General features: G+C 42.0%; 9 protein-coding genes across 12 annotated transcripts; 5 read left to right on the top strand and 4 right to left on the bottom strand.

The window, feature by feature from the left end:
* The first annotated feature begins 77 nt into the window (after window positions 1-77).
* ValRS (Valyl-tRNA synthetase) lies at window positions 78-4196 on the top strand. The gene is given in 8 exon segments (XM_086838450.1): window positions 78-162; window positions 216-411; window positions 548-715; window positions 774-2036; window positions 2126-2143; window positions 2388-3230; window positions 3232-3418; window positions 3480-4196. Coding segments are annotated over 7 exon segments (3165 nt in total). The 5' UTR covers window positions 78-162; window positions 216-228; the 3' UTR covers window positions 3983-4196.
* On the bottom strand, window positions 4121-6720 carry Orc3 (origin recognition complex subunit 3). Of its 2 annotated transcripts, XM_020959990.2 has the most exons (4): window positions 6580-6720; window positions 5690-6505; window positions 4373-5607; window positions 4121-4306 (listed from the first exon to the last, which is right to left on the bottom strand). In XM_020959990.2, exons 1-4 carry the CDS (start codon window positions 6604-6606, stop codon window positions 4210-4212), a joined length of 2175 nt encoding a protein of 724 aa, XP_020815649.2. In that variant the 5' UTR covers window positions 6607-6720; the 3' UTR covers window positions 4121-4209. The 2 variants fall into 2 exon arrangements, with proteins under 2 accessions (XP_020815649.2, XP_086694577.1); XM_086838451.1 differs by lacking the exon at window positions 6580-6720 and having other exon boundaries at window positions 4373-5628; window positions 5690-5821.
* Window positions 6694-9223, bottom strand: LOC110189771 (uncharacterized). 2 transcript variants are annotated; one of them, XM_020959991.2, is made up of 6 exons: window positions 8960-9223; window positions 8761-8905; window positions 8580-8705; window positions 8327-8476; window positions 7879-8059; window positions 6694-6835 (listed from the first exon to the last, which is right to left on the bottom strand). In XM_020959991.2, the coding sequence occupies exons 1-6, from the start codon at window positions 9085-9087 to the stop codon at window positions 6777-6779; spliced, it is 789 nt and encodes a 262-aa protein (XP_020815650.1). In that variant the 5' UTR covers window positions 9088-9223; the 3' UTR covers window positions 6694-6776. The 2 variants fall into 2 exon arrangements, with proteins under 2 accessions (XP_020815650.1, XP_020815651.1); XM_020959992.2 differs by having other exon boundaries at window positions 8761-8901; window positions 8960-9116.
* Window positions 9224-10126: 903 nt separating this feature from the next.
* LOC110189772 (uncharacterized) lies at window positions 10127-12233 on the top strand. The gene is made up of 4 exons (XM_020959993.2): window positions 10127-10373; window positions 10438-10535; window positions 10597-10738; window positions 11183-12233. The coding sequence occupies exons 1-4, from the start codon at window positions 10262-10264 to the stop codon at window positions 11254-11256; spliced, it is 426 nt and encodes a 141-aa protein (XP_020815652.2). The 5' UTR covers window positions 10127-10261; the 3' UTR covers window positions 11257-12233.
* Window positions 12234-14402: 2169 nt separating this feature from the next.
* On the top strand, window positions 14403-15889 carry LOC110189548 (uncharacterized). The gene is made up of 4 exons (XM_020959679.2): window positions 14403-14650; window positions 14709-14896; window positions 14956-15091; window positions 15769-15889. The coding sequence occupies exons 1-4, from the start codon at window positions 14542-14544 to the stop codon at window positions 15825-15827; spliced, it is 492 nt and encodes a 163-aa protein (XP_020815338.1). The 5' UTR covers window positions 14403-14541; the 3' UTR covers window positions 15828-15889.
* A 37-nt stretch (window positions 15890-15926) lies between these two features.
* LOC147642842 (uncharacterized) lies at window positions 15927-17670 on the top strand. The gene is made up of 4 exons (XM_086838459.1): window positions 15927-16233; window positions 16298-16395; window positions 16457-16598; window positions 17043-17670. Exons 1-4 carry the CDS (start codon window positions 16122-16124, stop codon window positions 17114-17116), a joined length of 426 nt encoding a protein of 141 aa, XP_086694585.1. The 5' UTR covers window positions 15927-16121; the 3' UTR covers window positions 17117-17670.
* On the bottom strand, window positions 17338-20163 carry FLASH (FLICE-associated huge protein). Its single transcript, XM_020959678.2, has 4 exons — window positions 20014-20163; window positions 19767-19957; window positions 19364-19708; window positions 17338-19299 (listed from the first exon to the last, which is right to left on the bottom strand). The coding sequence occupies exons 1-4, from the start codon at window positions 20080-20082 to the stop codon at window positions 17694-17696; spliced, it is 2211 nt and encodes a 736-aa protein (XP_020815337.2). The 5' UTR covers window positions 20083-20163; the 3' UTR covers window positions 17338-17693.
* A 110-nt stretch (window positions 20164-20273) lies between these two features.
* On the bottom strand, window positions 20274-23346 carry AQP (aquaporin). Its single transcript, XM_020959454.2, has 4 exons — window positions 23116-23346; window positions 21356-21536; window positions 20891-21304; window positions 20274-20802 (listed from the first exon to the last, which is right to left on the bottom strand). Exons 2-4 carry the CDS (start codon window positions 21531-21533, stop codon window positions 20594-20596), a joined length of 801 nt encoding a protein of 266 aa, XP_020815113.1. The 5' UTR covers window positions 21534-21536; window positions 23116-23346; the 3' UTR covers window positions 20274-20593.
* Window positions 23347-23392: 46 nt separating this feature from the next.
* LOC110189634 (transmembrane protein 186) lies at window positions 23393-24244 on the top strand. Of its 2 annotated transcripts, none has more exons than XM_020959778.2 (2): window positions 23393-23544; window positions 23600-24244. In XM_020959778.2, exon 2 carries the CDS (start codon window positions 23640-23642, stop codon window positions 24177-24179), a length of 540 nt encoding a protein of 179 aa, XP_020815437.2. In that variant the 5' UTR covers window positions 23393-23544; window positions 23600-23639; the 3' UTR covers window positions 24180-24244. The 2 variants fall into 2 exon arrangements, with proteins under 2 accessions (XP_020815437.2, XP_086694584.1); XM_086838458.1 differs by having other exon boundaries at window positions 23395-23544; window positions 23617-24244.
* The last annotated feature ends 24 nt before the right edge of the window (window positions 24245-24268 follow it).

The following is a 24268-nucleotide window of genomic DNA, read 5'->3' on the forward strand; positions in this document are numbered from 1 at the left end:
ATTTAATATGCTTTAAATAATCAAGATTTCCTGAATGATGAGTAATTAATATCTAGAGCCGCGAAACTCGCCTATTTTTATTTCGCAAAAAACTGTGTTGACAACTCTACCCCCGAAGTGCACACGTTTTCATCTGTTTTTCTGTGACTCCATTAACTGCATGTGAGTAATGATAAACACTTGTTATTTCCCAAACTGACACACTCTTGCATCAGACAGACCTGTGAAATGCCTCAGCCGGAACAAAAGACCGATGTCAGCGGCACAGCCGAAGCCGAAGGTCCTCCAAAGACTGCCAAGCAGCTGGAGAAGGAGCGCCTAAAGGCGGAGAAGCTGGCGAAGCTTCAGGCCAAGTTGGACAAGAAGGCAGCGGCAGCTCCTGCTGCGGGCGAAAAAAAGGAGAAGCCTGAAGTGAGTATCCAGAATACATTCCCTCGATCTCTGGGAATAAGATTTCCAATCGAGGTTATGTGGCACAGTGAAAGGGAGTAATTGGTGGCCATTGTTGCCGGTGAAAGCTATAGTCATACTTCAATTTACTCTACAGAAGCGATCAAAGGAGGTGAAAGAGGCTGCCGTGTACACGGCCCAGACTGTGCCCGGGGAGAAGAAGGATCTGAGTGGCCCGCTGCCAGATGCGTACAGCCCGCGTTACGTGGAGGCCCAGTGGTACAGCTGGTGGGAGAAGCAGGGCTTCTTCACGCCCGAATATGGTGTAATTACTCTCTTATCTTGTGCAATGCAATCTCTGTAATCCTGTCTGGCCCATTTAGCGAGAGTCGATTGACTCGCCGAATCCGAACGGAAAATTCGTGATGATTATTCCTCCGCCCAACGTAACGGGATCCCTTCATTTGGGTCACGCTCTTACCAACGCTATCGAGGATGCCATCACGCGCTACCACCGCATGAAGGGACGCACCACTTTGTGGGTGCCTGGGTGCGATCACGCTGGCATCGCCACTCAGGTGGTGGTGGAGAAACTTCTGTGGCGCGACGAGAAGTTGTCCCGGCACGACCTGGGCCGCGAGAAGTTTATCGAGCGAATCTGGGATTGGCGGCGCGAGAAGGGCGGCCGTATCTACGAGCAGCTGAAGTCCCTCGGCTCCTCTTATGACTGGTCGCGAGTGGCCTTTACCATGGACCCCAAACTGTGCCGCGCCGTCACCGAGGCCTTCGTCCGCCTCCACGAGGAAGGAAGCATCTATCGTAGCTCACGCCTGGTCAACTGGTCGTGCACGCTCCGGTCGGCCATCTCCGACATAGAGGTCGACAAAGTGGAGATTCCCGGACGCACGTTCCTCTCCATTCCTGGTTACGAGGAGAAGGTGGAGTTTGGAGTGCTGATTAAGTTCGCCTACAAGGTGGAGAACAGTGACGAGGAAATCGTTGTGGCTACTACCCGTATCGAGACTATGCTGGGTGACACTGCAGTGGCCGTTCATCCCCAGGACGAACGCTACAAGCAGTTGCATGGCAAGTTCGTAGTCCACCCGTTCTCTACCCGCCGTCTGCCGATCGTGTGCGACGAGTTTGTAGACATGGCTTTCGGAACGGGTGCCGTTAAGATTACCCCGGCTCACGACCCCAACGACTACGAGGTGGGCAAGCGTTGCAACCTGCCCTTTATCACCATCTTCAACGACGACGGCTACATTATTGGTGACTATGGCGAGTTTACGGGCATGAAGCGCTTCGAGTGCCGCAAGCAGATTCTGGAAAAGCTGAAGGCCCTCGACCTTTACCGTGAGACCCTGAACAACCCCATGGTTGTGCCAATTTGCAGCCGCTCTAAGGACGTGGTCGAGCCGCTGATAAAACCGCAGTGGTATGTAAGCTGCTCAGAAATGGCAGCTTCCGCCACCGAGGCTGTGCGCTCCGGCGCCCTAAAGATTGTTCCTGAGCACCACACGAAGACTTGGTATCACTGGATGGACGGTATTCGAGACTGGTGTGTATCGAGGCAACTGTGGTGGGGCCATCGCATTCCGGCTTACCACGTTAGCTTCAGCGACCCTTCAATCCAAACGGGATCGGTAAGTCAACTTTTCAACGGAAACGTATCCATATCTGATATTATTAATATTAATATCTGATCTTGACTTCCACATTTATGATTCTGCAGCTAGCTCTTGGAAGCGTGGTAAAAATATAAGAGAGATTTTACATAACAGTTGACCGTTTTATGTCGGTAACCCATGGGGTAATAGGTTTTGCTCTAAGTTTTTAGGACAAATTCTTCGAATACAAATACCAATTATCAGACAGCCAAAAACGGTCATCTGTTATTTACGATTTATGTATGAGTCACTACCTGTGCTATTAACTAATGATATCCATAGAAAAAAGTATAGATTATCTAGATCTCTTTCTGTTTCTCTTCGCAGAATGACGACGAGCAGTATTGGGTTGTGGCTCGGAGTGAGGCGGAGGCGCTTAACAAGGCTGCCGAACGATTCGGTGTTGAGGTCAGTAAGATCATACTAAAACAGGACGAAGATGTGCTTGATACATGGTTCAGCTCGGGCATCTTTCCCTTCTCCGTATTTGGCTGGCCAGACAACACTAAGGATCTGGAGACCTTTTACCCCACGTCGTTGCTGGAAACGGGCCACGACATTCTATTCTTTTGGGTGGCTCGTATGGTATTCTTCGGGCAGAAGCTGCTGGGTAAGCTACCATTCAAGGAGGTTTACCTCCACCCGATGGTGAGGGACGCCCACGGTCGCAAAATGTCAAAATCTCTGGGAAACGTTATTGACCCAATGGATGTGATTCTTGGCATCACGTTGGAGGGACTCCATGCCCAGCTTGTGGGCTCCAACCTTGACCCCCGCGAAATCGAGAAGGCTAAGGCTGGGCAAAAGCAGGACTATCCACAAGGCATTCCCGAGTGCGGCTCTGATGCCCTCCGATTCGCTCTGTGTGCCTACATTACTCAGGCTCGCGATATCAACCTGGACATTAACCGCGTGCAGGGCTATCGCTTCTTCTGCAACAAGCTCTGGAACGCCACTAAGTTCGCCTTGCTCTACTTCAGCGGCTCGGAGAAGTTCGACACAGAGCTGAGTGCGTCTAATGCTGTTAACCAAATGGATTCCTGGATCCTTTCCCGACTGGCAGCTGCCGTTGAAGCTTGTAACCAGGGTTTTGAGTCCTACGACTTTGCCGCGGCCACCAGCGCCTGCTACGCATTCTGGCTTTACGATCTCTGCGACGTGTATTTGGAGGTGCCTGAAGCCCATCTTCCAAAGTGGTAGCGAGGCGCAACAAGCCGCGGCCAGGCGTACTCTTTACGTGTGTCTGGATTACGGTCTCCGACTGCTGTCGCCATTTATGCCCTTCATCACCGAGGAGCTCTACCAGCGGCTGCCGCGAGCCAACCCAGCGCCTAGCATCTGTGTGGCTAGCTACCCTAGTAAGTATTGTATTCTATATATCGATAACCACAAAGGAATAACTTATTTTATTCCTTCCAGGCAATGTCTCTTGGCGTAGTGCTAAGATAGAGTCGGATGTTGACTTTGTGCAAAAGGCGGCACGTATTATCCGCTCGGCTCGCTCCGACTACAATCTACCTAACAAAACCAAGACCGAGGCTTACATTGTGTGCACGGATAACGCGCCTAACGAAATACTCAAGCGTTACGCTGACGATTTAGCTACGATCTCCTACTGCTCCAAGATAGTCTTCGACGGCGCCCCGCCGGCGGGCTGTGCTATTCTGACCGTGACCGGCCAATGTGAGGTGCATCTGCTGCTGAAGGGTCTTATCGAGGCGGACAAGGAGATAGTAAAACTGCAGAAGAAAAGTGACCAGCTGGTGCAGACTGTAAGCAAGCTAAGTCAGGCCATTCAAGCGGCTGACTACGCCACCAAGGTGCCCGCGGAGGTGCAGGCCACCAACGAGACGAAGCTCTCGGAGTCGCGTGCAGAGATTGAACGAATCGCGGCAGCCATTGAGACGCTGAAACTTATGTGAGAAGGCCAGTCGAAGTCATTTAGGGGATCCAATCCAGATCAGGCATTTTGTTGATATTTTGGCGTGCTTGCTAACTTAAAAGATATAAACACGCGCTTCTTTTGATTATTTTCTTTTTAAGGACAAATATCAATCGAACATTTTTTATACATATATTTATTACTGCGACACTTGCAATTTTTTCGAGCTAAAAATAAATAGAAAAGAAACACGACTAATGGCCTTCGTTACCAGGTCAATCGAGTGGCATGGTCTGTCTTGCGCTTGGACATCTTTATGTAACCCAGAAACTGTAACTCGGCTACGGCGCGCGTGAAACGTGCTCTGAAAAGGAAGGGGAAAAAACGATTCTAAGTGATTTATTTAGGAAGAAAAGGAAAGATTACTCACTGGATCTGTGGATCTATTTGCTCCTGGGCCGCATTCTCGACGCCGTCGTCCTGATCATTGCCGTTTACTACAGACCTAAAAGCCTGAAGCCAATCGAATAGATTGATCATACGTCCGCACTCCAGGTGCAGTTTGTACACCACCGAGAGATCGGGCAGGGTACTGACTAGCTGCGACTGGTCCTGCAGCTCACAGCACTTGCACTGCATGTAGAAGTGCGGATTGTTGAGGGCCGTGTGCAGCGCTGCCCGAGGAGCGCCGATTATGTTTCGGCGCACAGTGCCAATGTCGCTGAACACGAACAGTTCATGGATGGGCGGAGCGTCCTGTAGAGCCCTCAAATGACCCTGAACCAAGTGAGTCTCAATAAGCTGGAGCGTCTTCTGCAAGGCCTGGGCGAACTCAGTGGCGGCAGGCTGCAGTCGATCCTTGTCCTCTTTGCTACGTTGCAGGAGCTGCGATTGGAGCTCGTGACGCGATGTCACCTGGGTCAGATTGGGGCCAGTGGTCTGCATTGTTGTAGCCGTTGCATGTGACATGGTGGCCTTGATCACACCGTCAAGCGCCTGACGGATCGCTAGGAGCTGGGGTTGCAACACATTGACGCAGACACCACCAAGTTCCAGGGGCGTAATTTCCTCAGTCAGGAACTGCTCGGTTCTGTCCAGGCACCGAGTTACCTTACCCACAAATTCGTCTTTGGACAGAAATCCCAGCATCTGCCAGCACTCTTTGTACTCGGGTGTCGCTTCGATCGGTTTGTTCATGCAGTTAACGTACAGCTCTCGACGCAGCTTGCCTAGGGGATACCGAGGCAAATCTCCCACCAGCTCCGTGAGGAACTCCAGGGAGCTGCGGAAGAGAAGAAAATGTAGCATGCAGTCGCGCAGTAGCTGCGGCAGCTTCTTCTTTAGGTAGTCGTCGTCGGTGAGCACAGCTATGATGCGTTTGCAGTCATTTATTTGCTCGACATACGGCCGAAAAGAGGGGAGTCGTCGGATGGACTCTATGTCGTCGTGGCTTAAATGCTTAATGCGTCCCAAAGCCCGGCTATAGTCCGTGCAGAGCGCAAAGGCGTTGCCTCCAAAGAAGTGTTCCATTAGGCAAAACTTAAATCCCTGGATGAAGCCGTTTATGGAGAAATCGTAGTACAAAAAGATGTGAGTCAGGAACTTGAAGGCTTTTCCCGAGAGGTGAAAAGAATACTTTGGAGAGAGCAGTACTTTGTCCAGCATCTAGAAATGTATACAATAAAGCTGAAGTTATTATAGACTCTTAAATTTCGACATAGGAAAGTAATCGTTCAATCCCACTTACTTCGTTTAGACCTACAGGAGCGGCCTGTGTCTGGAAGACCTGTAGCCGGATCTTGCTGCTCACGTGATAGGGCAAAGTTCCGTGCACCGCTGACATGGCCGTTGCCACCCCCAGAACTAGGACGAATGGCAGCGCACAGCAATGGGCACTCAGAATGAGTATAAAGTCCTGCAACACACTGGCGCTGAAGCACTCAAAGTCGGGCAGGATAACGACCAACTGGCAAGAACTGCGCTCCGGAAGCATATTGTTGGCGTACCACGACCTCAGCTGCTTCAGCGTGCACTGTGAACGGCGCAACCGCTTACGGTCCCTCTCTGCCACGTCCTCCTCCTCTTCCTCTTCCACACCAGGCTCCACGGCCAAGTCGTCTTCGATAAGACCAAAGACCATAGTCTCCACGGCCGCCTTCACGGTTGCGCAATCTCGAGACTGCAGCACGCAAACTCGGGCAGCACGCTGCGCATGCAGGCGCTGTGTGAACGCCTCAAACTGGCTGAGGTGATCTGGCTGATTGATACCCGTTAGTAGGGCCGCTGTAGGTAACACTTCGTCCTTGGCTGTCCCCGTCCGCGCGCCCTGGCCCACAACGAACGCCACCAACTGTTCCAGAGTGCGGGCATAGGTGCTCTGTTGCAGGTCGGCAATGTGGCCGCTCACCTGGCTCCATGCCTGGCTGTATTCTTCGTAGAATGGTTGCCTGCCAACCTCCTCGCCCAGCAGGCTCTTCGAGGTGCACGAATCGGGCCTCTTGCGCTTGGTGGTCTTGGCCTTTTTCCCGGCTCGCGTAGCTCCATTTTTGAAGACAAACACGCCCTAGAAGTCAGCAAGAGGTAAGTGAGCCAAGATGCTGAATATGCCCGGAAGACAAGCAGGGCGTCGCGTCTCACCTTAGACACCGAAATAGTGGGATCCATGTTCGGTCTCTCGCTGATACTGACGTTCAGTGCAGTGCGGGATCACTGAATCGCTGAGGGACGGTTCTTTGGTATTTGGCTAGGTCAGCTTAGTGCTAATTAAAGTTTGTTCACCGGTCCAAGAACGCAAAACACAGCCCACAGCTGTGTGAGTTGGCGCCAAAGACGCTCTAGTGTTGGGCAATGTGTAATTTATATGCGGATGTGGTGGTGGTGGTACTATTGGTATCTACAAGGGCGGAAAATTTAAATATATTTTTTAATTAACTAATATTAATTTAGTAATATTATATTTATTATTTCAATAATAATATTTTTTATTTTATAAGTTTTTTATAATTTTTTTTCAGTAAAACTGATTAATTTATTTTTTTTTAAGATTTGTACACATGTTATGGTAACTGTTATAGGAGATCACCGGAACTCAGCTTGAAAAAGTGGATCAACGGAATTAAACCCCAAACGGATTTGGTTAAAGTAGTTTATAAAGATTCAAATGTTAATTAAAAAACAAGAAATTAAGCTAACTTCGGCACGCCGAAGTTTATATACCCTTGCAGATAAAACTTCGATGACTAGGGATCAATACAATATAAATTATGTATATATATATTTATGTTAAAAAACAATGAAGTAATGCCTGCTATTATTTCATTCACCTATCCATGTTATATTTACAGTTCTACATTCACAGACATGATATAGTCGTCCGATTTTCGTAAAATTTGAGACAAAATTGTAGACTTATATAAAATGGCTATACCTTAAATTTGATGAAAATCTGTTGAAAACTGAAAAAGTTATAATTTTTAATTGTATGAACTTCTCGATCGTTCCTATCGGAGCTATATGATAACTACAAAGCTATATGGCTAACTACAAAGTTTCATTCAGATAGCTTCAAAACTGAGAGGCTACTAGCGTAGAAACGGACAGACGGACAGACAGACAGATGGACACGGCTAGATCGACTTGGCTGTTGATGCTGATCAAGAATATATATACTTTATATGGTCGGAGGTGCCTCCTTTACTGCAAACTTCTGACTGAAATTATAATACCCTGCAAGGGTATAATAATCGATTTTTTTCTGTATTTGATCTAGATGTAATTTTGAATCTACCGAACGAGGTTTTTTCCAACGAGAAACATAAACGCCCAGAAAGGATTTTTTGATAAAAATACAATGAATTCAAAATATATTTTAATAAACTTTAATATAGTTTTATACTATTCTAAATATGCCATTAGTAATTTGTACTATTTACTTACATGTTCCATTTATCCAATTATTTTCGTCACATTCGTCTGACCATTTTGGGGCTATTTGGAATGAGAAAAGAAACATAAGAAGAAAGTCTAGAAACAAAATAAGTGCTGCTAAAAAATAGTCATTCGTGCGCATCTCTGCAAATCGTCCTCCGTTAATAATCTGTGCGTGATACATTACGAACTGAAAATATATAGTTTTTAGACGCATTAAAGACACCGCCAGATATGTATACTAAGTATTTTAAAATGCATTTTTTGGTGCTGATTAAAGGCAAATTAAAAAAGGGAATTGAATGAAAATACTTGAAATATTGATAAATAATGCCTTTCTGTCTCTGAGACGATATATATGATATGATAAAATTGAAAATCAGAAAGGACTTTTTAAGCGCCTTTTTCGCCTTTTAATAGCACCCAAAAATACTTTGTTTTGCAGTTTAGCACTCACCAAACATATGCTCAGAACAATGAAGAAACAAACGACAATGAAGGAATATGGGATATTAATCACGATATAAAGCATAAGAAAGAATATAGCGCCGATAATGGACGTCACAGCAAGTACATATAACACCACGACATTTAGGGTCAGGTCACACTTTGGAGAGGAGAAAAATGGATATTTAATCAATATTTTGATCGAGACGTGAGCTATAAGGATCCCCGATATTGATTTGGTTTAACTCCAAACTCGTGCTTACCGGTATTAAAGTGCCGAATACAACAAAGACCAACAGAGCAAAAGTCCATACACCGAAACTGATCAGAAACGGATTAAGCTGCTGACGAACCACCAGCGGGACAACGCCAAGGACAACACATTCGTACTGGAAGTAAAGGTCACCTTAGATCATTGGCATACGTATCGACTGGCTTTCTTACAATCAGCAGTGCAAAGAGCCAATTGATCTTGAAATTAAACCGCAGGACTTCAAAGAAGATGAACAGAACGAGGAGTATTAGTCCAATTACAAAAATAATAGACATTATCCAGGGTTTGAGAATAAAAAAGTCCTTAGCCGCCTTTCTAAGAATTAAGCAGAGCTTAACATTTTAGAGGAATATCCTTAAGGGCTCTTACATAAAATAAAACATGCACCATTCTCCAAAAGCAACAAGCAAAAAAACTACAGTCAGGATGTAAGAGATCAAGGCAAACTTCCTCCTGTCTCGTCTATATTTTCCACCATTATCCACAGATTCCGCCATTGTCAGCACTTCTCGTCTATGTGTGCTTTTCCGTGTTGGATTGTTTAAAATAAGTTTACTTATTATTTACCTATCAAATAAGGGAAAATAAATGCTGAGAGCCTTGGAGAAAAGGTCACTTAGTAAAGTTTTACAAAACTATAGAAGTTTTAGCTATCGAACGGAGAACAAGAAAAAATTTAAGCAAAAAATCGGAATCGGAACTAAACGTTTGGCGTTTGTTCAAAAGTTTCTTGGTTATTGATTTGATTTTAGGTCTTCTTCCCATCCCCAAGTGTCATGATAATAAAATATGTTATTGGTTAATCGGCCTTAGTTTGTGAAAGTATTAATATCCGGAAAAGATAAAACGTATTTCTAAGGAAACCCTATTCCTCTTTCTTCCTCGCTCTCTTGGCTCCTTGTCAAATACGATTGTATTATATTTCAAACGGCACCAAAAGCCGGGTTCATCTAGCCAAGTCCGTCTGTCGGTTTTGGCGCAATTAGTCGATCAGTTTTAGAGATATCTAAGTGAATCTTGAAAATAGCCTTCTTTCTCTCTATTCTTATTTGGATAAATGGTAATAAGTCGGAACGGTACAAATCGGATCCCTTTGCTGTATAGCTGCCATCGGATTAGTCGGCACATGAAGAAAATATATTATAATTGCGCCGTTTTTAACATATACTCTGAGATGTCATATTTATGATTCAGAGATTTTGTTTAATATAAAAACTTAATATAATTAATGTAGGAATATATATTAATACCGAAAATAATATAATCCAATGATATATATAAATATAGCTTAACTTTAATTTTTCTAAATTTTTTTCAGTTCCTGCCACTTATTTTTATCTCACTGCCGTGTCGTGGTACGTTGAGAACGACTCTTAAAAACATCCATTTTCAAAACCTCCAACTTTTTCCAAAAATTTCCATTTTCAAAATCTCAAATCTGCCACTTGTTTTTATCTCACTGCCGTATCGTGGTACGCTGAGAACGACTCTTAAAAACATCCATTTGCAAAACCTCAACTTTTTCCTAAAATTTCCATTTTCAAAATCTCAAATCAAGTTAGGCCTCATATATTAGTCATTTCACATACGTCATTCTTACTCGGTCCCCTTCAAAAACACAGTCTGAACCGATTCGACACTAAAGAATACATATAATTCCTGAGAAACAGAATGGGGTTACCCGTTTTTAAAGATTGCTGCTGCCTTGAGCTGAAATGGGGAGCTCTAATAGTCGCTATCATCGACCTTATATTTGCTGGGGCCGCCGGCGGTGGTGGTGGTGGTAAGTATTGCTCGTTAATATTAAATATGAAATAACAGGTTAACCGTATGCGACAACCTTTTAGCTTTGTCTGGGACTGCCAGCATTTTATGGATGGTATGCCTCGTTATTCACGTCGCGCATATCGTAGCATGCATTTTGGTCATAGTTTCAGTTTTCAAGGTAAGAATTCTATCGTCACGATCTATTATGTTAAATTAATGCCAATTTATAATTCATTTAGCCGAATAAAAACTTCGTTGTTCTTTACCTTATAACCGGTCTCCTGAGGATAATAATCGACATAGTATTTCTAATATATTTATGTGTGGCATATAAGTTCTCATCAATTTTGGTTACCGCCATCATCCTAATAATTTCAATCGGTAAGTTGCCTATAACTTTGCAGATCGGTTTCTTTATATATCAGTTAGCTTATAAGTTTGTCACAGGGATAGAAGAGACGACAAAACAACTTAATTAAATGAATATATCATATAACGTTATATTTACCAGTTAACTTAACGTATAGTTACATACTTGACAATAATAAAAGCAACAATCATCAAGTCATTCATTAAACTTAAAAATACTCCAGTAGTTACTAAATCAGAGTAATTAATCATATATCAGACCTAAAAACGATCTGGACATATCTATGACAAACTATAGTGTCTATAAAATATGATCTTATTGCTTGAAAACGGTAGGCTCAAATGGCAAATGGCAAACAAAAAATAACTTACAAACTTCGGTGTCCCGAAGTTAGCTTCCCTTTTTCTTTAAATTTTTCCTCAATTAAAATTAGTTTCCCTTTACTCTCTCAACAGTTATCGGATGCTATTTTTGGTTGGTTATTTACTCATGGTACCGAAAACTTGGAGGTTCAACCCCGGCCGATTAAAAATTCTGTTTCTCAGAATTTAACAATTACACATTTAGAATGTACAATTTGGAATGTAAATTTAATTCATGATATTACAACTTGGAGGATCATCCATGATAAATTTTCAATTCTCCGAGTTTTCCAGTAGTGTTAACATAATGTAAAATTCGGAGAATAAATTTAAGGCATGCTATCCAAAACTCCGAGGATCATTCAGAGTTCTCAAAGTTTTCTGTGATGTACACATTATGTACAATGAAATATAAATTTAATGCGTGGTATTCAAGGCTCGGAGGATCATCCCTGTCTGATTTGCGATTTCCCGACATTTCCTGTGATGTACAATTTGGAGTTTAAAATTATAACATTGTCCCACAAATTCGGAGGATCACCCCTAACCAATGAAAAACCTATTTCCAAGCATTTAACATGTACGCATCGTATACATTCTTCATTTACGAGCAAATGCTGCACAATTTGGAATATAAATTAAATATATAACATTCAAAACTCGGAGGATCATCCATGATAGATTTTCAATTCTCCGAGTTTTTCAGTAGTGCTCACATAATGTAAAATTCGGAGAATAAATTCAAGACATGGTATCCAAAACTCCGAGGATCAGAGTTCTCAGAGCTTTCTGTGACGCACAATTTGGAATATAAATTTAATACATGGTATCCACCACTCGGAGCTCATCCCTGGCTGATTCGCAATTCCCTGAGTTTTCCAATGATGTACATATGATGTTTAATTCGGAGTATAAATTTAATATATGGTAAGCGAACCTTGGAGGATCATCCCTGGCCGATTTTCAGAAATTAAAAGTTACACATACAAGTATATGATGTAAAATTTGGAGTATAGCTGGGATGACATTCCCTGTTCGATTCGAGATTCCCTGAGTTTTTCAGTGATGTAAAATTTGGAATACAAAATTGAATGTGTATTTTTGATCCAAAACTTTATTAAATCTTCTGGTATTCAGATACAAATATTAATGTATATAATTTATTAAGTAGTCTGGGTTGGATGATTGATAACTCGAAAAGAATAATCTCGTTGTTTTTTTTTGGTAGTCGGTATGACCCAGGGAGCAGCGTTTGGTAACTGTTGAAACGTCCTCGTTCGAAATACAGCCATCGTCTACTGTCTCATCTATGGTGATATTCTGCCCTGGCGAGTTCGAGTACTCTCGAATCTTGTGACTGACTGTCATTAGTGTTCATATCAGTTAAGTTTTCTTAATTGTCAGCTGGAGAATTTCGGAGGCTCGTGCTGGTGGGTGTACAATAGTCTTCTGCGCTCGGTTGGACGACCGTTTCTTCTCGGGGCGACGACTGATGCAATTACCCCAAAGCACCCTCGAAAGCATCTTTGTCGAGGTTCAGATTTCGGTAGTTTGAGATCGGGGCGCTCTGCGGAGGTGGTGCCAGATCTGTGGGTGTGTGCTGCCGTCGCAGCCCCACTTGAGGGGCCACTCTCACCCGTGTCGCGAGCCACCAGACGTCGGCTGAGGTCACGGGCGATCTGAGCGATTGTGCAGTATCTCACCAAGACCCCAAACGCTGTAATGGAGCTTTCTGTTTTATTGTTATAAATAATATTGTTATAAATAAATACAAATGTAACTTATATATATTACATGCGATTTATATGAATATGTGGTATTATATTTATAATTGCGATTCCAGGGTTTTTATTCACATATGTTATGTATTTATGTTCCAGGTCTGCATCCAATATCCACAAGTTATCCGTGTTTATCTCTGCCACCGATCAATGTTACACAGTTGGACTTTCCAAATTTTTGGTTATAAACGGTTTTAATATTGTAATATTAAAAAGCCAACTGAATTTATTTTAGAGGCTAAAGTTTTGAGGTGCCCATAACATGAAGAGGATATATTAAATCCGATATAAAAATTAATAAACACATAAAGAGTCCGGGTTCGATTTCTTAAGTACGCTGTTACATAGTATGCAGCACAGAATTACTTTTCGTTCACCAAGAAAAGATAAGTTTCATCACATTATTTCATCCGATTTTGAATTGGTTCAAATCCAAATCCTTGCTCACCAGTATTCTAAAAAAGGCTGACAGAGCAGAGTTCTAACACGAAAAAGGAACTATGAACACCATGCCCAGGACTAGGCACTCGTACTGGAAATAAATGTCACATTGTATCGTTGGCATACGTATCGACTGCCTTACTTACAATTATCACTGCAAAGAGCTAATTGATCTTGGAATTGGACCACGGGCCATCAAAGAAGACTAACTAGGAGTATCAGCAGAGTTTAAAGGAAATTTTTAAAATATGTTCTTAAGGGATCTTAGATAAAATTAAACATGCACCGTTTTCCAAAAGCTTTAACTTCAAATATAATTCTACCCTTGCAGGGTATTATAATTTCAGTGAAAATATTACTAAGCAGTGAAGGAGTCATTTCCGACCATACAAAGTCTATATATTCTCGATCAGCATCAACAGTCGAATCAATCTAGACATATCCGGCTGTTCGTTTCTAAGCAAACTAGTCTCTCAGTTTTAAAGTTATCTGCATGAAACTTTGCAGTTAGTCTTTTATCTCTCTCACTCGTATATATGTCGGAACGGGCCACAGATCCGATAGGAAAACTTTACAAAAAAAAAAATTATATCTCGCAGTTTTCAACAGACTTTCATTTATTTTATTCTTCAGTTTTGTTTAACATTTTATAAAAATCCGACTACTATATCATATAGCTGTCATACAATCGATAATTAGATATAGAGCAAAATGCAAAAACCGTGAATGTAAGACTGTAAATATAAATAATATAGGTGATTGAAATGAAATTCAACAAGAAAGGAAGCTAACGTCGGCGTGCCGAAGTTTATATACTCTTGCAGATAGACTCGATGACTTGGAATCCATACAATATAAATGATAAATATTTATGTAAAAAAAAACAATGAAGTAATACCTGCTTTAATTTCATTTACATATACATATTATATTTACAGTTTTACATTCACGGATTTGCATTTTTCACTTTTCGATCGTTCAAGAAAAAATTTTTTTTTGTTTTCCAAAAGAAACCCGAAGTGATAAACATACCTACCAAGTAGTCATTTTTAAAATAACAAATTTGGGTTACCTATCCGGCATTTTACCAGTTCAATATCGCAAAATAAATCTAGGGAGCCTTGGAGATAAAGCCAATAAGTCAAGTTGTACAAACCTATAGAACTTTAAGTTATCGAACGGAGCACAAGAAAAATTAAAGCAAAAAATCTGAATCGGAGCTAAATTAAAATGACGTTCGTTCAAAAGTTTCTTGGTTGCATTGAGATCAAGTTTGCCGTCATCATAATTGGCTTTGTTGATTTGATTTTAAGTCTTCTGTGCGGCGTCTTCTTTCCATGTAAGTAAACCACGCATCTTATTCTCATCCCGGAGGTGGTAAAACAAAATTTTAAAAGGGATCAGACGAAAGGCTGAACTGGACTATTATGTAGCTACGCCATATACTGAGTCTGGTTCCACGTGGTGGATCAACCCCGATGAGTATTATCACAGCAGATTTGGCTATGCAATGTGGGTATTCCTTGTGATCGTCCTTGTCCTCCATGTCGGCGCTTGTATATTGATTATAGTTTCTTCCTTCTCGGTAAGTGCAAAACTCTTCTCCCTCGACTTCGTTCCTAATAATGTTCGCGACTTTTATAGGAGGCAAAGTGGATGGTGGCTCCCTACCTAACCACCGCCATTGTTCGTTTTGTGTTGTTGTTTTTAATTATGCTATGGATGGTGGCCAAGTGTCACGACAATAAAACATGCTATTGGTTAATCGGCTTTAGCTTGTGTAAGTATTAATATCGTGAAAAGATTATCGTGGACAGTGTTCAACGTATTTCTGAAGGAAACCCTATTGCACATCCTTCCTCGTTCTCTTAGAACCTTGTCAAATCCGACTCAATTATCATCTTAAGTCTAGGTTAAACTGAAGGTTCGTCGTTTTTGGAACATTACTTTTTATTTCACAAAACTTTGAGATTATGTTATAGTCTTTTCCGATTGTATTATATTCCAAATCAGCATCAAAAGCGGGGTTGATCTAGCCTAGTCCGTCTGTCCGTTTCGGCGAAATTAGTCGATCAGTTTTGGAGATATCTAAGTGAAACTTGAAAGAAGTCCTTTTATTTTCATTTGGATATATGTTCATAAGTCGGACCTATTAGCTGTATAGCTACCATTGGATTGGTCGGGACGTGTAGAAAATATATTATATTTGCGCCGTTTTTAACATCTACTCTAAGATGTAATTTTTATGATTCCGAGATTTTGTTTAATATATAAACTTATTATACCATCGGTTATATATGTAGTATGGATAGAGTAAAAGTGCAAGCCGCAGGGGTAAACATATATCGGTATCCCGAACTTTCATTAATGTAGGAATATACATATATTAATACCTAAAATAAAAAAAATCAAATGATATGTTATACCTTAACTTTAATTATTCTCAATTTTTTTCAGTTCCTGCCACTTATTTTTATCTCACTGCCGTGTCGTGGTACGTTGAGAACGACTCTTAAAAGCATCCATTTTCAAAACCTCCAACTTTTTCCAAAAATTTCCATTTTCAAAATCTCAAATCTGCCACTTGTTTTTATCTCACTGCCGTATCGTGGTACGCTGAGAACGACTCTTAAAAACATCCATTTGCAAAACCTCAACTTTTTCCTAAAATTTCCATTTTCAAAATCTCAAATCAAGTTAGGCCTCATATATTAGTCATTTCACATACGTCATTCTTACTCGGTCCCCTTAAAAAACACAGTCTGAACCGATTCGACACTAAAGAATACATATAATTCCTGAGAAACAGAATGGGGTTACCCGTTTTTAAAGATTGCTGCTGCCTTGAGCTGAAATGGGGAGCTCTAATAGTCGCTATCATCGACCTTATATTTGCTGGGGCCGCCGGCGGTGGTGGTGGTGGTAAGTATAGCTCGTTAATATTAAATATGAAATAACAGGTTAACCGTATGCGACAACCTTTTAGCTTTGTCTGGGACTGCCAGCATTTTATGGATGGTATGCCTCGTTATTCACGTCGCGCATATCGTAGCATGCATTTTGGTCATAGTTTCAGTTTTCAAGGTAAGAATTCTATCGTCACGATCTATTATGTTAAATTAATGCCAATTTATAATTCATTTAGCCGAATAAAAACTTCGTTGTTCTTTACCTTATAACCGGTCTCCTGAGGATAATAATCGACATAGTATTTCTAATATATTTATGTGTGGCATATAAGTTCTCATCAATTTTGGTTACCGCCATCATCCTAATAATTTCAATCGGTAAGTTGCCTATAACTTTGCAGATCGGTTTCTTTATATTTCAGTTAGTTTATAAGTTTGTCACAGGGATAGAAGGGACGACAAAACAACTTAATTAAATGAATATATCATATAACGTTATATTTACCAGTTAACTTAACGTATAGTTACATACTTGACAATAATAAAAGCTACAATCATCAAGTCATTCATTAAACTTAGAAATACTCCAGTAGTTACTAAATCAGAGTAATTAATCATATATCAGACCTAAAAACGATCTGGACATATCTATGACAAACTACAGTGTCTATAAAATATGATCTTATTGCTTGAAAACGGTAGGCTCAAATGGCAAATGGCAAACAAAAAATAACTTACAAACTTCGGTGTCCCGAAGTTAGCTTCCCTTTTTCTTTAAATTTTTCCTCAATTAAAATTAGTTTCCCTTTACTCTCTCAACAGTTATCGGATGCTATTTTTGGTTGGTTATTTACTCATGGTACCGAAAACTTGGAGGTTCAACCCCGGCCGATTAAAAATTCTGTTTCTCAGAATTTAACAATTACAAATTCGGAAGTACGAGACCACATAATATACAATATAAATCTAATATATTATATTCAAAACTCTGAGGAACATGCATGGTCGATTCACAATTCTTCGAGTTTTCCAGTGATGTACAATTTGGAATATAAATTATTACATGGTACCATAAACTCGGAGGATTATCCCTGTACAATGGATAATAACTTGATTCTTAGAATTTAACATGTACGCATCGGATACTTCCTTTATTTACGAGCACATAGTCTACAACTTGGAATATAAATTAAATGCATGGCATACAAAACTCGGAGGGTCATCCTTGGCTGATCCGAGTTTTCCAGTGATGTACAATTTGGAATATAAATTTGTATACTTGGTACCCGAAATTCTGAGGATAATCCCTGGTCTATTCCAGATTCCCTGATTTTTTCCAGTGATGTACAATTTGGAATATAAAATTTAAAGTGTATTTCTGTTCCCATGTAACAATGTGTTTCAGCACCTAAAAATGTAAGAAATCTACTTGCTCGCATTCAGATACAAATATTTACGTATATGATTTATTAATTAATCTGGTTTGCCTCCTGTAGGAGGAGGATTCAGAACTTCCACCTCAATAGGTGTTGAACGTCGGCGTCGTGTGCGACGCTTTACGCGAAGAATAATCTCGTCGTTTCTTTGCTCGAATTGGTAGTCGGTATGACCCAGGGAGCAGCGTTTGGTAACTGTTGAAACCTCCTCGTTCGAAATACAGCCATCGTCTACTGTCTCATCAATGGTGATATCCTGCCCTGGCGACGGTGGAGCCTCCAGTTCGAGTACTCTAGAAACCTGGGACTGACTGTCATTAGTGTTTTCCATATCGGTCGAAATTTCTTTGATTATCGCCTCCTTCGCGTGAAGGGGAGAATTTCGGAGGCTCGTGCTAGTGGGTGCACAATGGTTTTCAGTCTTCCGCGCTCGGTTGGACGTGGAGGTCACTACCGTTTCATCTGGGGACGACGTCTGATGCAACTGCCCCAATGCCTTCTCGATGGCATCTTCTTCAAGGCTCAGATTTGGTGCACTCTGGGCAGGTGGGACCAGATCACTACTCTCTAGCAAGTTCAGAGCAGCTTCTAGAATGACTTCGTTCTCCGTATCGTTGTGATCGATTTTGGTGGAGTCTGGCTGAGCGTACAAAACGTTGGAATTAGAGGATGGTGTTGTTGGGTCCTTCAACTCGATAGCGGAGCTGTTTCTTTCATTATAATCGCTGCAATGTCCGTCTCTGCCAGAAGAATTTTTCTGCTCATCCGACACGTTTTTTTTTTGGACTTCTAGACCACCGCACAGTTCATTGACTATAACCGCAATATGGCCAATATCCGCTACTTCTGGCAACCGAATGTCTTCAATTATGTCTATTTCTACGTCGAAGCTCTTGTTTTTTGGCTCTGGGACGTTTCCTGCCGAGCTGCAATTGATATCATCACGTCTTTGAGCTTCACCGGAAGCAACTAATAACTCAGCTTTCAGTTCTGCATGGACCACGCTGTTATTTTTCGTTAATTTATTAATTAAATGATTGTGTGCCGATATTTCTACATCGCCTGGGCCAGTAGGTTCATAGCTTGTGCTTCTTATCGGTGTATATATTGATGGCTTGTCAAGCTCAACATTTCCTTCTACCTGCCGATATTCGTCGGTTTGGGCATTATTATCGGAAATAGGACCGGTTTTTGATTCCATATGAACAGTTATGGGATCGCAGGTTACTGATTCCTGTGGCAAAATCTCGTCTAATATGATTTCAGGGTGCTCGGACTGAGACGTGGTGTCAGATGATTCACGGTTGTTGGCTGCTAGCTCACAAATGTCCAAACGGGGAATACGCTCTTCTTTTGAAACGAACGCATTAATGTTTTGGATGATTTCAGTGGTTGGGGTATTCGATTCAAAGGGCGTATTCCTTTGTAAGTCGCCATCGCTACATTCATATGTCAGGGCTTGCGCTTTTTTCGTTGCCACTTCCGGCGAAGACAGTTCGTTGGGTGTTAAAGGTGTAGCGATTTCATATATCATTTTCTTGGTCTTTTCGTTGTGCGGCTTGTTCCCAATATCCCGGCCATTTTTAGTATCTTCCCCAGGAAATGACTGGATTTTCTGCGACTTTGATTCCGACACCTGTGCTCTACAAAAACAAAAGTCATACGCTGCTATCAATTGCCGAACCTCTTGGAATCTGCTTCACTAACCTATGTAAGGGGGAGCGGCTTCTGCGGCGAGAGTTGCTCCCACGGCTTCGGTGCTCCTCTTGCCGGCTTGAATGTCTTGGACTTCGACTGCAGCGTCGTTCTCTCGACTTGCGCCGGGTCGCCGACCCATGATCTTGGATCTTTGGTCTCGATCTAGGAGACTTGCTTCGAGATCTTCGTTTTCCAACCGATTTTGAGTCAATTTTTAAGTCCGCGCGGAATGGATTTTTTTTAACTTCTGGATCTACCTTCGAGGCCGCTTTCAGCCGCTTATTTTCGGCTTCTTTCTCCACTGGTTCTTCGACTTCCCGTCCTCGCTTTCGCCTGAAGCATATGTCGTCTTTCCTGTGTTATTACAAGGTGTCAAAAGCAACAAAGTTGGCCAGCAGGACGCATCACTTACTCTTTACGCAGCTGACCTATCAGTACCTCCTTTCTTTTCACCTCCGACTTCGCCGTGTCCAAAAGATTCTGCAGGTTGACTTCCATTGTCCTGATCTTCTTTTCCAGTGCTATGTTTCGCGCCTTCAGGTCCTCGATTTCGGTCAGCGCATTTCTGTGTTTGACTTCCCATGCCAGCAGCTCCTTTGATTTCTGTAAGAATGTGAGCTGTGATCGGGTACCGCCACCAGTAGTTTGGGCTCGCTTACATGATCTTCGGCTTGCTGAAACTCATCCAAATCATCGTAAATGCCCAAATTATCGTCGTCGCTCAACATGTTTATATTTATTGCAGACAAATTCGGACCAGCTGTTTCAGTGCTGGCTAGCGCGAGTGGTTTTGCTAGTGCTGCTCAGCGAAGAGAAGCTAAGCAATGACAGTGTTGGGCATTCAAAAAATTGAGGCTCGACCTTGGCAGTTATATTTAAAATAAGGAATAGAACTGTTCATTGATTTGTATAAAATAAATTAAATCAAAAACTAAAATAATCTTTATTAACATATAAATAAAATGTGTCATAACAAATATTCGCATTCTGAGGCTATCATTAAAAAAATATCTGTATCTGTTTTATCTGTAAATGGTTATATTATAGCCTACAAATTGTCTTGCTTTCGTTTTCAGTACTGTTTTTTTTTAGTTTCCAATCAAATTGGTTCTTATTACAGTACGAGGCAAGATATGCGCGCAGCTCAAGTGGAGTAGGGCGAATCGTGGGAAATTAAAAACATTTCTAAAAACAGGCACTTTTCATGTGAGCAAGTTAATGCCAATTTTCTGTTCACTTCTATTCCAGCTTTGCCTTGGATTCCGCCTCCGCCCCAAGAAGGATGCGACGCACTACGGGAAGCTTGAAGACCGGAATGGAGAGCACAGCGCCGGCGCAGGCGCCGATCCAGTAGACGATGATGTGCTCAAGGTGGGTGTGGCCGCGACAACCCCACTTGAGGGCTGTGGCCAACACCGGATTGAAGTAGCCGCCGGAGAAGTTAAAGGCTGCAAGCAGGACATAGTTAAAGGCGTAAACTACTTGAGACCAGGATTTCGGAATCGGATCGCATTGGATCGGAGAAGCTCTACTCACCCGCCACCACCAGGCTGGTTCCAATGAAGGAATCGATGTAGCTGCCAAAACGTGGCTCCTTGGCACTGATAGCCTTGGACGCCAGGCGGCATAGTAAGGTAGCCACGCCCTCGATAACTGCGCCCAGATACGGGCTGACCTGCAGGTCGGCATTGCAAGACTCGAAGGCACGTCCTCGATGAGTCTCGGCCAACTCCAGCCACCAAAAGAGCTGGACAATCCGGTAGACGCAGCAGCCGCCCATCAGCTCAGCCCAGCTGCGGAGTGCCATCTCCTTGAAGCTGGTTCGCCCCTCCAGGACGTCCTCCATGTGGGTGTAAGGGCAGGCGGAGGCGTCACCCCACACGCGGCCCCACCACACGGTCAGCAGGAAGAGGCAGACGGCGTACATTGACACTCCGAAGTTGTCGGCCACTGCGTGTGAAATGTGTCTTCAATTCCCTAATATACAGATCGGCCACTTACCAATAATGAGCTCAAAGCAGCAAGCGCACAGCTCTGCGGCAGCGATCGCCTCGTTAATGAGGATAGGGACGATTCCCTCGCGAGCCACCAGGCGTCGGCAGATGACGCGGGCGATCTGGGCGATGGTACAGCATCCCACCATGAACAGGGCGCTGACCCCCAACGCTGTCATGGACATTGCCTTATTAGAAGTGGGGTGATATATTACATTTTATTCATATATATGTGTATAATAGTTATAATTGCGATCAAAAGTTTGCAGTGCAGTGAGGGAGCCATATCAGGATTTATCTCCGACTGTATAAAATATATATATTATTGATCAGCATCAACAGCCAATTCGATCTAGCCATGTCCGTTTGTCCGTGTCTACGCAAACTAGTCTCAGTTTTGAATTTATCTATGTATGAATGATCATATAATAAGTACTGAAAGTATGAATTATTTGGTTTTTGAAAGAGAAATATATAAGATAGATTTTTTAATTTTGAATGATCAAATCAGTGATGTATATAAACTTTGAAGTGTCGAAATTAGCTTACTTTCTAGTTTACTTATAGGGTATTTACATTTGTACCCTGATCTGCATCTTCTATCCACATCATCATCTAGTCTTGCGGAATGAGTCCTTTAGTTTAAAATGATAATTAAAAAAACAACTTTGAATTTAAAAAGTAAATAAATTCTTGTTAAGCTTCACAAGTCGTAGCGATTTAGCTCATGGCCACAGAACTGAGATATTTTAAATTGTAGAGTTACCACTTCTGTCATTTAAAGTTTGTCTTAAAGACTTGAATTTGAAAGTAGATAGTAATTAGATATATACTAAGTTGTAACAAAAATTAATGAAAACAATTAGTTATCGGATAAATAGTACCGGATAATAAGCCCCAATTCTATTTTCTTACGAAGAAAGCTTTGGTTACCTTGTTTCTCACATCATTGAAAATTACAATCGAGTGTTTTTCACTTTTTCTTAAAGTAATACATCATAACTTTTAGTTATGTTTAACTTACTCAATATAAACTAGAGCTACAGATACGGAGTAGTCCTATTTATATGAAAGAAGGCATTTACTTATTTAAACATATAAATAACGAGGTTAACACTTCTTAGCACTGTCATTTAAAAGGGTTAAATAAAACCAATAGATACATTGATATATTGAAGGGTCTGTTGATGCTGTTGAAGAATATACAAAAATAATTTAATGTATGCACGTCTCACAGGGCCACAGCCTCGTTCAGAGCGTTGCAAACTGATGGTTATAGTAGTTGTAGTATATTTTTCTAGTGTTCCAAGATTTTAACTATCGACCTTTAATAATAATAATTCGAGACCAATTTAGATCCATTAGGACCCAATTAATCCACTGTTGGTCACAGCATGCTCGTAATGAGGGCTGGTTTGCAAAACAAACAGAATTGATCAAGCTTACATTTAATTTTTAGCAATTCGACTTTTCCCAAAAGAGTGTGAAAACAAGATTCTTTTATATTTACATTCTGTTCTGTAGCCAAATGAACCTTGCCAATTCGAACAGCATTGTTTGGTGTAAATTAGTGTTCTTCTGTGTGCAGAAAACTATTTCTGGCTCCGAAGCACACGCGAAAGTACAAAAATAAACGTTTTCGCTCACGCTTGTCAGCGAACATTAACGGCGTATATTAGAAAGTATTCAACTTTTTCCCAATTAGGGATTTGCAAACTAAAGAGTACTTATTGCAACAAATTCTTTGAAAATATGGTATGCACATACTCCGCAATTATTAAATACGTTGGGACTTAAAAGTTCCGCAAGAGGCTGCGAGATCTGATCGTCGACTGAGACCTGGTATAAGTGATTTATTTATTGATCGCTCTCCGCTCGCCGCGAAGTCATCTGGCTCTGCTATATTTATACGCTCGGTCCTGACGTAACAGCACAACTTATACGAAGAAGTGCGCGCCACTTTTCAAAAGCGCCGGTCTCATGCACTTGCTGAAAAGGGCAGCATTGCCGATATAATGTTTTCATCGATGTTTTGCGCACCACTATGCATTAATGTTTTCATCGATGTTTTGCGCACCCACAGAAATCGATGATTAAAGAAATTCTGTTTTGCGCACCTCTACTAAAAATTGAACTGACTTTAAAATCCTTATGCAAGTGCTAAAAACTAAACTTGTTTCGTTTAAGTCTAAACAAGTGAGTTCCTCTATTCCCTATTAATCAAGAGATATCTATTCAATATGTAAATTAGTGTTTATTGAACTTCAGTGTGGCTCTGCCGGAGGAGCTCTATGTCCGCAGTCATTTCGCACTTTCGGAGGAGCCAGCACAGTTCGGCCCACGAGGACGCCGCCTTCACGGAATGGCGAACTATTTACAGCCTGCCAGGAATACGATTCGTGGCCGCCCTCAGTAAGCTGAAAGTTTATCAGGCGGCCATCACAGCGACCGGGATGCCCATTGCATTCGCCCTGGGGCACGCCGGGCAGGTGACAACGGATGCGCTGGGCATTTACGCTGCCATCGGTGTAAGTGGCCTAGCCACCCTTACAATCGCCAGCTATGCTGCCACAAACCTCGTCGGCTTCATCTATGTAAATGAGCAGCAGGATCTGCTGAAGCTCGCCTACGTTGACTTCTGGGGTCGACGAAAAGAGACCTTGGTGGACCCCCAAGATCTTCTTCCCAGCTGGGAGCAGCGAACCCCTTCTCGGCTGAAATTCGTGTCGCCCATCTGTCTGCGAAGCGATCCTAGTCGGCAATACAAGCTACTGAGTCGCCTCGGTCATGTCAGCGATCCGCAGTTGTTCGAGGGTCTTTTTGGGGACTGACTATAATACTAAGTGGTATATGTAGAGTTCTCTCAAGTAATTAAATCTATTTTAACAGCAAAAAATCTAGTTTGTTTTTCTGAAAAGTT

This window comes from Drosophila serrata, unplaced genomic scaffold (assembly GCF_035046125.1).
Source record: "Drosophila serrata isolate PLE 108 unplaced genomic scaffold, ASM3504612v1 contig_347, whole genome shotgun sequence".
In the NCBI taxonomy this organism is placed as follows: domain Eukaryota; kingdom Metazoa; phylum Arthropoda; class Insecta; order Diptera; family Drosophilidae; genus Drosophila; species Drosophila serrata.